Raw genomic sequence first — 14,620 nt, 5'->3', positions numbered from 1 at the left:
GCTTTTGTGGAACTATTACATGCTAGGTTGTTTATAATATAAACAGTGCTTATTTAGCCTTGTAGAGAAAATTAAGTTAATATTTGTCTAAGGTTCAGGGCTGCATGAATCCACCTATGCTGGTACATGCCAGGAAGGGAATTTTAAAATGGCATGTTGTATCAGTTAGGATTTTTTTGGCTCAGTGTAACAGGAAGCCAACTCTAGTGGTTTAAAAAAGTCAGGCGTTTATTTTTTCTCCCATAGGAAGCAGCTCCATGATGCCACTGAAGACCCAGGCTCTTTCTGCCTTTCTACTCTGCCAAACTTGGCTGTGGTTTTCTTCCTCATGTTTCAAGATGGCTGCTGCCCTTCTAGGCTGGAAGGGGGAAGCTGAAGAAAAAAATAATGTTTCCAAGTCTTTCTTTTTTTAAAATTGAAGTATAGTTGACTTACAATATTGTGTTAATTTCAGTTGTACAGCAAAGTGATTCAGCTATACATACATATATATCTATTCTTTTTCAGATTCTTTTCTGTTATAGGTTATTACAGGATATTGAATATAGTCCCCTGTGCTATACAGTAAATCCTTGTTGTTTATCTATTGTATATATAGTAGTGTGTATCTGTTAATCCCATACTAATTTATCCCTTCCCCCCTTTCCCCTTTGGTAACCATAAGTTTGTTTTCTACATCTGTGAGTCTGTTTCTGTTTTGTAAATATGTTCATTTGTATTATTTTTTAGATTCCACATATAAGTGATATCATATAATATTTGTCTTTCTCTGGCTGACTTACTTCACTTAGTATGATCATCTCTAGGTCCAGCCAAGTCTTTCTTTCCAAATGATTTCTTGGAGGTTTCTTGCTCATATCTCATTGGTCATTAATGTGTCAGAGTGCCACCTCCAGCTGCAAGGGAGGTTAAAGTGGCCATGTTTCAGCTGGACACACCGCTATCCCAAATAATATTCGGGTTCTCTTAGGAAGAAAAATGGTAAAGCTGGGTATGGGGTAGGCTATTAGCATCTGTATGCTGTTAGCCACAGATGCGAACAAGCATATAAATTCTTCAAAACACAAGTCATTTTTCTCTCCCAACATACATAACAGTCAGGTTCATCACTATATAGCAAGTTAAATAGATACGAATAGAATAAATCATATTTTGAACCAACACTATTTTCAAGTGCTATTTTTTTGTCCACAAGTTAGTCCATAGGTTGAGAGATTGTCCTTCCAGCCATTTATTTGAGCAGCAGCTAGTCAAAAATTCTTGACCACATTATAGAACTTCCTGCCAATGCCAACATTTACCTTACTGGTACATTTAAAAGGTCATTTAAAAGAAAAAAAGCTATCATTGCACCTCTTTGTTACAAACACTGGATTATTAGTAGATACAATGTACCTCTTTTTAAATTTAAACCTGAAAGCTAAACTTACAATATTGACTAAATGCATGGCATAATTAAAGCAATGAAACCATGACTCAAATGATCCTTGACTTCCTGAAGCTCATAAGCTGCTAGGTTATGACCTAGCAGGGCTGAGAAACAGATAAACCTATAGCTGTAGCAGGCTGGCCTGGGAGATGAGTCCCAGGGGTGAGTGCCACAGGAGAGAAGCCAAGTGCAGTGGGAGTAGGAGCAATCAAAGAGGAGAGGTCTCAATAGATTGAGATAAACAGAATAAACCTCACGAGAAGACGCTGGCAATGCAGGCGGGAAAGAGATACACTTACTTACAGCGCAATGGACAGAAAACATGGAGTTGCTTCAGGTAACTACTGCTAATTAAAAAACATACTAACAAAAGCCTAGCGTGTGTGAAGTAGTAGGCGACGCTGCGGGCTGAAGGCCAAGCCAGAGTCTCCACGTAGCACAAAAAGAAGCTTGCCTTACCCGTAGCCGCAGGCAGCTTAGGAAACTGGGTTACCACCTTAGAACTATGTGGTAATCAAAGTGACTTCACGGAAGATGAGAAACTGCAGAACACTTTGGAAATAGAGTGCTAATGCTAATAACGAAAAGTGTTATTACAGGAACTTCAAACTGTCCGTTGATCAATGGACATGAAGCCTCCAATTATATTTTCAAAAGATCCCTGTTGATAATTCTACCCTTTGGTTAACTTAATTCATTTCCAACATTTCATTTAATTCATCTCAGCGTGTTGTCCTTAATCCTGCACTCAAAACAGATTTTATTACATGAAAATCTTAATTTGCCACCTAAAACCCTGCACTCTCTATTAAAAGACAGGACCACATGGTTTTTCGAGAGATTCTTTGCAATTTTCGCCTCTTGGCTTGCTTCGGACCTAGTCTGGCAGATAGCATAGCGTATTATTTCGGGAGCAGGGGAACATGAAGAATATAAGGGAAAAAGAGCCACTGGCATGGCGAAAGAACCTTCCTGTTTTTGCCACTCAATAAGTACAGAAGAGTAGGTGCTCGCGGAGGCAAAGAAAGGGAATCTTCAGTGCCCCCGAGGAAACTTCTGATATGATAAATAACTTGAGGGTGGGACGTAAACGCCATCCCGGTCCCCAAGCGGTGCCCACGCAGCCTCCACGGTGATGCCGAGCCTTCACCCTCCCCCTCTTCCCTCTTCCTCTGGGGCGAGTTCCTGCCTGAGCTCAGCCGGCCCTCCCCGCCTGCCCTTCCGTCCGTCCGTCCGTCCGTCCGTCCCCCCTCCCGCGCCGACGCGGCGGAGCACACCCGCCGGCGGGGTCAGGTGATTGGGTGACGCCCCGGCGAAGCGCTCCCGACCGCGCGCGGGCGGCGCCACCGCGCTCTACGCCTCCGGGGGGAGGGGACTTCCCGGGAGCCGCCGGCGGAGGACGGGAGGAGCGCGGCGGGCGGGCCGAGCGGGGACTCGCTGCCGGCGGGCGGGAGACATGGATCGCGGCGAGCAAGGTGAGGGCGCGGACGCCACCAGCACGGCGCCTCCGGCATGGGCGCGGGGTCCGGCGCGGCGCTGGGGTCCGAGTCGGGGTCCGGCGCGGCGCGCGGCCTGGAGCCGGAGCAGGTGCAGAGCCTTCGGTGCCTGCGCCGCGAGTTGCATCCCCCGATCCGGATCCGGCGTCCTGGTGGGGCCCTGCTGCAGGGAGCGGCGCTGGCGGCCGGAGAGGGCGGATGGGGCCGCGCGTGTGTGCGAGTGTATTAGAGAGAGACGGAGCAGAAAGAAAAAGAGAGAAGGTTCTGGGAGGCGGCGGAGGGCTGGCGCCAGGCTTACCGAGCCGGGGCTGCAGATCGAGATGCGCTTTGGCAGAAAACAGTACCCAGGGAGTCCTGTTCAGCTCGCTCTTGTGACCGGTGGAAACTGAGGGACAGAGGACAGTGGGTTGCTTCGCCCCGCAAGATGGGAACGTGAAGTCCTCCCCACCCGCATGTGAAGACTTTCTGCCCTCTTCTCCTTAACGTGGTTAGGATTTTGGGTAGCGTTTGAGCCCCTGGCGATGGTTTTGGATGCAAACATTTAACATCCCCCAATTGTGGAGTAGTGTCTATGGGTTTATTTGGAGGCGGGTAGTTTTTCATAGCAAGGGTCCTCTTTTACCCATCAAGGTGAAACCCCCCAACACAAAATCCCTAATCTGATTACTCTAGCTTTGGATGCACTTGTTTCTGAAAATAGTGTATCAAGTGAAATTGCCTCCAGTTGAGTCATTGTCTAAGAGAGATGTGGCAGTAGTAGGGCAAGGTTTTCAGATTTAAACATTGCCACATCCTAGAGATCTTTGCTGATAATAACCCACTAACCATAACACAGATTCGTGGCACGCTTTTAAAAAGATATATAGACGCTAAAAAAAAAAAAAAAGAAAAGAAAAAGAGTAACGATACTAAGGTAAATTTTAGGAAGTGGGGGATAGGAATTATTCCTATTTTGAGTTCTAATACAACAGTTTTCATTAATTTTTTTTTTTTTACCCTCCAGTATTTACTTTCATGCATGTGAGTTTTTGTTGAAATAAAACCATATTCCATATATACTCTTTTGTGTTTTACTTCTGATAAGTTGTAAGATAGAATCTTTGGAGCCTTCCAACCCTTCCTTTCTCCCCACCCCTCAAATTAATCTCACACCTGACATCTGAGTGTGTATATTATAAACGTTTTATACAATATATATATTTTTTAGTGTCAGTTCTTTTATTTTATTTTATTTTTTAACACCTTTATTGGAGTATAATTGCTTCACAGTGTTGTGCTAGTTTCCGCTGCACAACAAAGTGAATCAGCCATATGCATACATATATCCCCATATCCCCTCTCTCTTGCATCTCCCTCCCACCCTCCCCATCCCACCCCTCTAGGTGGTCACAGAGCACTGAGCTGATCTCCCTGTGCTATGCAGCTGCTTCCCACTAGCTATATAATATGTAATATATAGTGCATATGTAATACACTATATATACACTTGCACACATATTGTCTAGATTTTATACGTCTTGAGGTTAGAAGCATATACTTCATCTTTGTCCACGGTTGGGTAGCCTGGTGATTTGCACATGGTAGGTATTTAAATGTTTGAGTCAAAAAGCCCCTCACAGGTCTTATATGTATTGTTAGGAGGAGGCCTAGGGGCCACCAAATAAGCCAGCATTTTTTTATCTGGATTTTAATGGGGGCAATGAGGGTGTCAAACATGTGAACATTTGTATGTCTTACGTTGTCATATTTAACATAATGATGTTTTTAGAATACATAACTGTATGTGGCACTTGTCAAAGTGGACGAAGCTGTGTTTGACTTAGGTGAATGGAGTGACTAATTTTTTTTAGATTTTGTATTCTAGTTTGGCTGGTAAGAGTCACAGCCATTAGTAGTTCTGTAATAGTCCAATTTGCTGATGCACTTTGTGTGTGTTTTTTTTTTAAATAAATGTATTTATTTTTGGCTGAGTTGGGTCTTTGTTGCTGGGCGCAGGCTTTCTCTAGTTGTGGCGAGCAGGGACTACTCTTCGTTGTGGTGTGCGGGCTTCTCATTGCAGTGGCTTGTCTTGTTATAGAGCACAGGCTGTAGGCACGCAGGCTTCAGTAGTTGTGGCACACGGGCTCAGTAGTTGTGGCTCGCGGGCTCTAGAGCGCAGGCTCAGTAGCTGTGGCGCACTGGCTTAGTGGCTCCGCGGCATGTGAGATCTTCCCGGACCAGGGCTCGAACCCCTGTCCCCTGCATTGACAGGTGGATTCTTAACCACTGAGCCACAAGGGAAGCCCCTTTGTGTGGTTTTTGTAGGACTAGTTTTTTTTTCTGTGTGTGTGTGTGTGTCTAAGACATATTTAGTAAATCTCTTAGTTTATAAGAGGAGTCTTTTTCCGTCTCTAATTTTCAGATGTTTTCTTTGGTCAGGATATTTGTTAGTCATGTCAGTCCTTGCTTTTAATTGTCATTCTTGGACGGCTAGGGAAATCCATCCTCTTAAGTGGAGAGTCTGGAGACTTGGCTCTAAACGAAAGACGAGCCACACGCCTGGGCAAGGTCAGCTGACTCACCGCACAGCTTTGCTGTCTTAGAACCACATGGCCTTTCCTTATACTTTTGCTTCCTTCTGCCTGTCTCCTTTGCCTTTTCATCTTTATGTTCCCACAGCACATAGTAGGTGTTCAGAAATGTGTGTTGACTGCCTCAGATGAAAGGGAAAAGTGCCCAAGAGCAAGTACCTTCAGGTGTCTGTAACCTCCAATGTCCCTCTAAGTTGGTCATTTGCTTCCCACTTCCTCCTGTAGTTTTTTTCCTCTGTGTTTTAAAGAAGCAGAAGTCTGGTTGGGTGGAGAAAGTTGCTGATAAAGCTGCATTGGGCGTAGAGGGTAAGTTTACCCGTCAGGTCTTTGAAATAGTAGAGGGGATGGCTCAGTCTTCAGCGATTCCATAGACTCCTGGCTGAGACTGAGAAGGAAGAACCTGCGTTTGTAAACCTGCAGGTTCACCAGCAAAGTATGTTGGCTGAAAGAAGGTTTATAAAAACCCCTGTGATTGTCTCTTGAATTTGTGATTTTTTTCAAAGTATCTAAAACCAAATCAGAACATTTTAGAATTTGTTTAACTTACTTTTTTGGTATGTGTGGAGTTTGTTGTGTTTGTCCCTTAAAAAAAAAAAAACCTCCAGATGCAAAATTAAATGCCCTACCTCTTGTCTTAAATACATGTCTCTGTTGAATTGTCTCCTTATCCCTTCCTTCTTATGAAGTTGTCAAAATCTATCCTTTGCTACTGATTTTTAACAGAGCTATAAAGTTTTAAAATGAGCAGTTTACCTTTGTTTTCAACCATGTATTCTGAATGCTTTTTAGTATCAGCCTGAGATTCTGTTTTTCCTGTCCTCTACCCAGACTTTGTATACAATACTCTACTTATATTGAGAGCAGTCAACATCAAATGATTTCAAATCTACCGTAAACCACATATTGCCTCTCAGGAGTTACTACGCGTTCAGCCCAGCAAAGCACACTTAACGTGTGTGCCATTTCCCACTTTGAAAGTGCAGTGCGGCCGGCTAGCTAGAGAATACATTGTGGAAAAAATCTCCTGACTGCCTTTTATGGGGCTGAATAGGTAATTGTACTCGAGGACTCTCTTATGTTAGTAATAACTTGTCGTTTAGCACCATTATATTGAAGTGACAGTCACCTAGCCACTAAGCATTTTATCTGTGTTTGAATTAAAACACTACCACCACCAAAGCTTTATATTTTAAGGGGGTGAGGGAAGGCTGCTGGGGCCGAAACAACTGGGGGAGGAGAAAGCTGCAAGAAAACCGTGACACAGTAATAGGTTACTATAATTTCAGCATGGTAATTATGCCTTAGAAATAACAGAAAGGTAAGGTGTCGCTTATTTACAGGTAACACAGACATAGGGATGAATGGATAACAGTTTTGAGGGTCTGCTCACAAATCTGGGGATGTGACCCACCCAGGTTCTTGGTGTCTTTGGGCAAGTCTCACTTTCCATATGCTGCTAATGTCTGTTAGCTCCCATTCACTTCCTGCATTTATTTTTATGCAGCAGCCTGCCTAGTCCCTAGGGAAAAGCTGAGTGGTAAGAGGGGTTGTGATCCTTCAGAAAGATCTCAAAACGGCATAATCTATGTACACAAAAAAAACAAATACATTCACGCTTCCAAACAAAAAAGAACACCCGAATCTCCTGAACTTCTGTGCTGCTGGTTCTTTTGTTGGAGGCTCACATTATTTTATTTTCCTTGTGGGGTTAATTATTTCTGTTTTAATTGTTGACTGTTGTAAAAATCTCTCTTCTGAGACTCTCCCAAGTTTTATTTAAACTGGGTGGGTACCAGCTGGCCAGAAACCATAATCTTAGCAGTGTGTTTTTATTAGAAAAGTGTCCAAGGGATCAAGGGATTTAATGTTTAGTGGAAGTTAAAAAAAGTTTGAATTAAAAATACTTCTTCGTAACCGAGAGTAATTGTTCACTTTAGAAAAGTCAGAAAATACAGATGGAGAAAAAGAACATAAAATTACCTATAATCCTAGTCTGGAAAATCACTGTTAGCGTATTGGTTTATATCCATCCATATATCTATCCTTTTAAACAAATCACAAAATAATCTCCTATTGACTATTTCCTCTTATATCTTGCCTCCCCTCCCTTTTTAAACTCAATATATTTTTAAAATACCCTTCTCCAGCATCATTTTGACTAGTGTGACCAGGTAATTAATGCACATGATACAGCATTCAGAATGACTAAAAGGTTGCAAAATGTAAATCTCCCTTCCACTCCTGTCTCCCAGGCTATTTCCCTTGTGTAGTGATGTCACCATTATTAACAGTTTCTTCTCCATCCATCCAGAGAGATTCTACTTATATAGGTGTACACACACGTATTTAAGTACTATATATGTATGTGTGTGTATTATATAAGCTGTAGCACGCAAATTATTTAGCATCTAACTTCTTTCACTTAAATACAATGTATATTTTAGAGATCATTGAAGGTAATGTTATATAGCGCTGTTTCATTTTCAGGGCTATTTGTAGATGTCTATTTGTAGATGTACCATGTTATGTACCATAACAGGTGATGTTTAACTTGTTCCCTATTGATGGACATTTAGGTTTCCCCTAATATTTTGCTATGAAAGCAAAGCTGCAGCAAATAAATCTGTATGCAAGTTATTTGATAAATGTGCCAGTATGTCTGTAGGAAGAATTCTTAGAAGAATGTGACTGTTCAATTTTGATGTGCTAAATTCTGCTCCATAGAAGTGGTGCCAGTTATACTCTACCAGCAATGTGTGAGCATCTGCTTCCCTCCATCATGCACCCAGGGTGTTGTCACACTTTTTCATCTTTGCTTATCTTGTAGGGGAAAAGGAGTTTCTCAGTATATGTTTTCTTATATATTTTTCTTAATATGAAGGCAGTTGTACTTCTTTTGATATGTTTGAGATCTATATTGCATTTTCTGTGACATGTCTGATCATATACTTTGCCAATTATTCTTTTGTTTAATCTTTTCCTTCTTGACTTATAGAATGTAGCCCTCTGTCCATGACATGAATTGCTAATATATTTTTTCCTAGTTTGTCATTCCTTTTTTGACTTTCTGGTGATTTTTTTCCAAGCAGAAATACTAATTGATGGTGGTTTTCATTTATAGCTTCTAGCTCTTGAATCATTCCTAGAAATGCTATTCTCACTTTGAGTTTATGTTTTTATTTTTTGCAGTTAAATCTTTCATCCATCTGGAGATTATTTTGATTAAAAAATGTGAGTTGTGAATCTTAACCGCCCCCCAGCCCCTCAGCTGGCTATTCAATTTTCCAATACCATTCACTGACTAATGGATCTTTCCTTTACTAATTTGAAATACTACTGTTGTCAATACTAAAGTCCTGTATTATTTTCTTTCCCCTTGATCTGTCTGTTCATTCCCAGCAACTAAACTGTTTAAATTATTGTAGCTTCATAATATGTAAAAATGTCTGGAAGGGCTAGTCTCTCCTGTTCACTCTGTCTTTCTTCTTATTGCTAGAGTTTTTCCTAGCTATTCTTGCCAGATTTTATTTCCAAATGAACATTAGAATCAACTTGTCTGGATGCAGATTGAATAGAAATCCGTTTGGTATAGCTTTCTTCCCTCCCGTTGCTCTCCCTCCCTCCCCCCGTTTCCCTTTCTCTTTCTTTTATTAGACCTGGTTTTTTTCTTTATTGAATGTCCCAGTATATGTTCATCATAGTCATACTATACATAATATATATATAGTTTTGTATTGTATTTTGGATACTACTAGATAATCAGAATTTTAACATGTCATTTAAAAAAGTATCTCCAAACTATATTTTTTGATGACTGTACCCTTTCAGCATTTGATGTTTATTTAACTGTTTCTTTGCTAGAATATAGATTGCTTTTCATTTTAGCTATTATAATACTTTAAAGAGAAATTGTTTTAAGATAAACTTCCTGAGACAGGACAAAGGATGTGAGTATGTTTAGGCCTTTCATGCCTGTTGCTAAATTGCTTTCTGGAAAACATAATTGTTACTGCATTTTTTATTGTAGTAAAAAATGCATGACATAAAATATATTATCTTAGCTATATTTAAGTGTACAGGAAAGTATTGTTAACTATATGTACCTTATTGTATAAGAAATCTCTAGAACTTTTTCATTTTGATGACTGAAACCATGGACCCATTGAGCAACACACATTTCTCTCTCCCCACAGCCCCTGGTAACCACCATTTTCTTTTCTGCTTCTATGAGTTTGATTACTTCACCTACATCATTGAAGTGGAATCATGCAGTATTTGTCTTTTTGTGACTGACTTATTTCACTTAGCATAGTGTCTTCAAGATTCATCCATGTTGTTGCATATTGTGGGATTTCTATCTTTTTAGAGGCTGTATAATTTTCCAGTATATATGTATGCCCCATTTTCTTTATCATGCTTTATTTTCTTTATTCATCCTTCAGTGGGCATTCAGAGGTTGCTTCCACCTCTTGGCTTTTGTGAGCATGGGTGTGCAAATACCCTTTGAGTCCTGTTTTCCATTCTTTTGGGTATATACTGTAGGAAAGGAAAATTTATTTCCCCTACCCTTCTGGGTTCTTTGGCTGGTCTAATAATCAAATTAACATAGGACAGATTAACAGGTGAAAAACAAATTTAGTTACATATGTACGGGGGTTTTACAAGAATATGAGACCCACAAGCATTCAGGGAATTGAGACTTATATGACATTCTGAGTTACGGAGAAGGGGGTAGGGTTCTGGGTCTTCAAAGAGAAGGAAGACAATTCACAGGAAGATGGGAAGAGCAAAGGTTTGGTAAACAAGTGTTTGCCATGCCACGCAGGACAGTGGGATCCAGGGAGGACTTTGATCTCTAGGCCCAGTTGAGCTGCCCCCAGCTCACCACACCTCACCTGTACTCTTTGTAATTATCTCTTGTGATAGTTCCCTTCCCGGACTAGACCCTCTATCTAAATTCTTTTAGGCAGGTAAGGGAGAGGTAAAAGTTTTTCCTGAATCTGCTGGGTCTTGAATGCCTTCAGCTCAAAATAGTCCACATGCCAAAGTGGTATATTTGAGGGAGACTTGTTCTGAACCCCTTCAATACCCAGAAATAAAATTACTGGTATATGTGGTAGTTGTATTTCTAGGTTGTTTTTTTTTTTTCTTTTTGCAAACTTCTGTACTGTTTTCCATAGTGGCTGAATGACTGTACCATTTTACATTCCTACCAACAGTTATTTTAAAGGGAAGAGGGAAGGTTGTAGGGGCCAAAAAACTGAAGAGAGAGGGAGCCTGCATGGGTTCTAATTTTTCCACATCCTCAGCTACACTTTTTATTTTCTCGTTTTGATAGTGGCCTACCTAATTGGTCTGAGATAATATCTCATTGTGGTTATGATTTGCATTTTCCTGATGATTAGTGATGTTGAGCATCTTTTCATGTGCTTGTTGGCCATTTGTATGTCTTCTTTGGAGAAATGTCTATTCAAGTCCTTTGCCCATTTTATGTTTGGATTATTATTATTATTAATATTTTTGTCAAGTTGTAGGAGTTGTTTATGTATTCTGGATACTTAGCCCTAATGAGATATATGGTTTGCAGATGTTTTTCTCCCATTCTGTAAATTGCCTTTTCACTCTTGGTTGTTTCCTTTTCTGCAAGATGTCATTGCCCTTAAAAAAAAAAAAAAAAAGAATTATAAAGCTTATAGGTAAAAAAATGCCATCTCTTTTCATTTAAAATTCTTCCACTTGCTAGAAAGGCTGTAGATGATATTAGCCATTTGTGTTCCCCTTTTGAGATTGTTTGCTCCTTCATTTTAAAATTGGGATCTTAGTGCCTTCTTTTGACCTCACCCCACTCCCCTGTTCATATTAAACCTTTGTGTTTTGTGGCAAGTATTTATTTTTTCTATTTTTATTTTTATTTTGGTTATGTTGGATCTTTTATGTTATTTTTACAAAGAAAAGACATTATTAAGAGCAGATATTTTCTCGGTGACAGTTTATAGAGTAAGTTGCGTGGCTCTGAGTTGCTTTCAATACTTCCTTCTCTGTGTCTTTGTGTCTTCTGATGCTTTTGTAATCAATACTAAAAGTAGTGGTTTTAGGCAAGACTAGTAATTTACATGCCTTGGCTTATAGGCATGGTGAATGTGTTTCATGTTACAGCTATGCAAATGTAAATGTCAATTTAAAAATGATGTAAGACATGACCTTATAAAGTTTCAGATTGAGAATTAACAGGGTTAAACTTCACCCATTGTATTTTGAGCTTTGTTGGAGGCATTGTGGTGTGGAAAAGGAGCTTATGGTGCAATCAATAGGGCTGTAGGAATAAAGATAGTAGTTTATCCACCCCAATAGGATCTATACTTGGCTAGAAATGAAGTGTCAGTAGGAGAATGTTCTTAACGTTTGTATTCCCAGCTCTCAGTTGAGTGTGTGTGTAGTAGGTACTCCATAAATATTTGTCCTATTGCACATACATTCATTAGAAAGATTTCTAACATACATAAAATCAGATGGGATTAGATAGAAAAGGTTAAGAATTAAGGAAAGATAATTGTTTGGCAGGGAGACAAGAATACATGTTCCAAATGTGCTTATAGTTTTATATATAATCACTGAAAATCTGGTCTGTAAATAGAAGCCAAATTGGTACTTTACTTCCCAAGTATATATGTAAGAGTGCGTGTGTATACATGTACAGATAGAGGAGGAGACAGTGCTGATTAAATTTTTATTCTCCAAAGGATGTCGGATGTAGTGCTCAGTAAATACTTTCATAAATATGTTTTCTATACTGTTTTATTGAGGATAGTTATTAGATGCTAATGTATCCTGAACTTAGGAGACACAGATGGTGTCAATACATTTTAGAAGTTTTCTTTGAATGCAGTTGAGAAGGATAACGGGGTTGCTGACAGTGGTGGAAAGGGTTTGCTACTAGTTAACCAGAAGAAAAATTACGTAAAGAGGGAAAAATGCAAACATTTTGGCTGGCTGGGGCATTTTAGCAAAGTGATGACCAACTTTCCATTTTGGTACATACTGAGTATATCACTTCCAGTATATCACTTTATTAGTAATCAGAATGGTGATGATGATGATGATGATTCCATCTGGTTTTTGCAGAACTCTTTCTAATTTTTCTTCATATTATTTCATTTCACTCTTTCAGTGCTGCAGGGTGGTAGAATGGGTATCATTTTCATTTCCCACGTGAGGAAACAGAAGCTGAGTGACCATGACTTCCCATTCTTACTCTACTAGGTGTGGAGAGTTTTACAAAAACTTGGTCGCACACCTGTTGTCTCTAAGAGAGTAACCTAGTGGCCAAGAACAATTTAAACTACATTTGCAAACAGTTTAAAGGGCTGGGGACACTAAGTACTTTTTAGAAATGTTTCCTTCCAACTAATTAAAACAAAATTGGAATCTGAAGGGACACCACTTCAGGCCCTGCATTATAATGACCTAAGTTTTCCAACTGGGGTTTTACTGGGTCACATTTAGTAATACCACTACTACCACTAATGCCAGCAACATCGGCTGGGTGTTTTCTATATACCAGGTCTGTTCTAAACGCTTTTTTTTTTTCATTTTGAAAATCTTTATAACAAACCTGTGAGCCACACTCATAATATCCTTGCTTTACAACTGAAGAAACAAAATATGAAAGAATGAAGTAATGGGACTTCCCTGGTGGTGCAGTGGTTAAGAATTGGCCTGCCAATGCAGGGGACACAGGCTCGAGCCCTGGTCCAGGAAGATCCCACATGCCGCGGAGCAACTAAGCCCGTGCGCCACAACTACTGAGCCTGCACTCTAGAGCCCACGAGCCACAACTACTGAAGCCTGCGTGCCTAGAGCCCATGCTCTGCAACAAGAGGAGCCACTGCAATGAGAAGCCCACTTACTGCAGCGAAGAGTAGCCCCCGCTCAATGCAATTAGAGAAAGCCTGCCCGCAGCAACAAAGACCCAACGCAGCCATAAATAAAAAAATAAATAAATAAATAAATAAATTTATTAAAAATAAAAATGAAGTAATAACTTCTCCAAGGGCACATAGCTTGATGCAGACAGAGCTGGGTTTTAAATCTGAAATATTTGGCCATATAGTTCATGTACTTATGCAACATATTATACTATCTAAAAGTTCTATATCATCTCCCTTTTCCTTTCAGAGGTGTTCAAAAGGGTGCCATGCTATGGTAGCTACCATGGGAAGGGAGCTCTAGCACTTGTATCTACACCAGACTATGGCCATGTGTCTGTCCTCGTGCACCAGAACTAATTGTAAATGTTCAGGGCAAAGAATGCTGGACCTGAAGTTACGTCTGGGTTCAAAATTTGGCTTCATCACTTTTTGGTGATGAGACATTGGATCAGTCACTCAACCTCTTTGAGGCTGATAATACCTCAACTATTTGCGAAAATTGAGTAAAAATCTGTGACTAGCACTGGACTTCAATAGATACTGATTCTGAAACGGAATGTTAGCATTTCTGTAAAATGCTAATTCAGTGGTTCCCCATTCAAATTAAACATTTCATTTATTTATAGACAATTATGATATGATGCCTGCCCTCAGGCTTACAGGCCAGGCTGGAGAAACACACAAAGAACTTGGTCACTATAGTCAAGTGGAGGTTGTAAGGGCTGCATGACAGGCTGAGGGGAAAGTGAGCAGCTCCGGCTGGTCATCAGGAGAGGAGTCTCCTAGCAGGTGACCTTTGAACTTGGACTTGAAGGCTAAGTGGGTGAGAGAAGGAAGGGTGAGGAAGGGAATTTGGGAAGAAGGTTCAGCAGGGGCCGAGGTGCAGAGGCGTGAAAGGGCAAAAAGGTGCTGGTGATCCTCAGAAATTCCTTGTGGCTGGAGTTCTGGGTGGTCACTAGGGGTGTGTGAGGACTCTTGTGTACTGGGATCAGGAATCAGGAATCTGCTCTGATAGGCAGGTGGTAGGTGGGTGGGAGTTTAGTTTTAGAATAGCATTTTGCCAGCTGCATAGAAGGTACTAGCAAAGCAGGCAGGGGGTATCACTGTGTTCCACGCCAAAGGTGGTGGTGCTGGATTCCCGAGGGATCTTTGGGTAGAACAAGTCAGATGTGAGGGGAGGGGATCTGAGGATAAAAA

The 14,620-nt window shown here is 40.6% G+C and overlaps 1 protein-coding gene across 1 annotated transcript in view; it reads left to right on the top strand.

The window, feature by feature from the left end:
- The first annotated feature begins 2,642 nt into the window (after positions 1-2,642).
- The window catches only part of TPD52 (tumor protein D52), a 126,189-nt gene continuing 114,211 nt past the window's right edge, over positions 2,643-14,620 (top strand). Inside the window, exon 1 of the mRNA XM_061171363.1 lies at positions 2,643-2,904. Within this exon, the coding sequence (XP_061027346.1) occupies positions 2,886-2,904 (19 nt within the window). The 5' untranslated portion in view covers positions 2,643-2,885. The remainder of the gene's footprint in view (positions 2,905-14,620) is intronic.

The sequence above is a fragment of the Eubalaena glacialis genome, chromosome 17 (assembly GCF_028564815.1).
Source record: "Eubalaena glacialis isolate mEubGla1 chromosome 17, mEubGla1.1.hap2.+ XY, whole genome shotgun sequence".
NCBI classification, from domain to species: Eukaryota; Metazoa; Chordata; class Mammalia; order Artiodactyla; family Balaenidae; genus Eubalaena; species Eubalaena glacialis.
The sequence above is the reverse complement of the archived record's forward strand: the minus strand, read 5'-3'. Positions and strand labels throughout refer to the sequence as shown.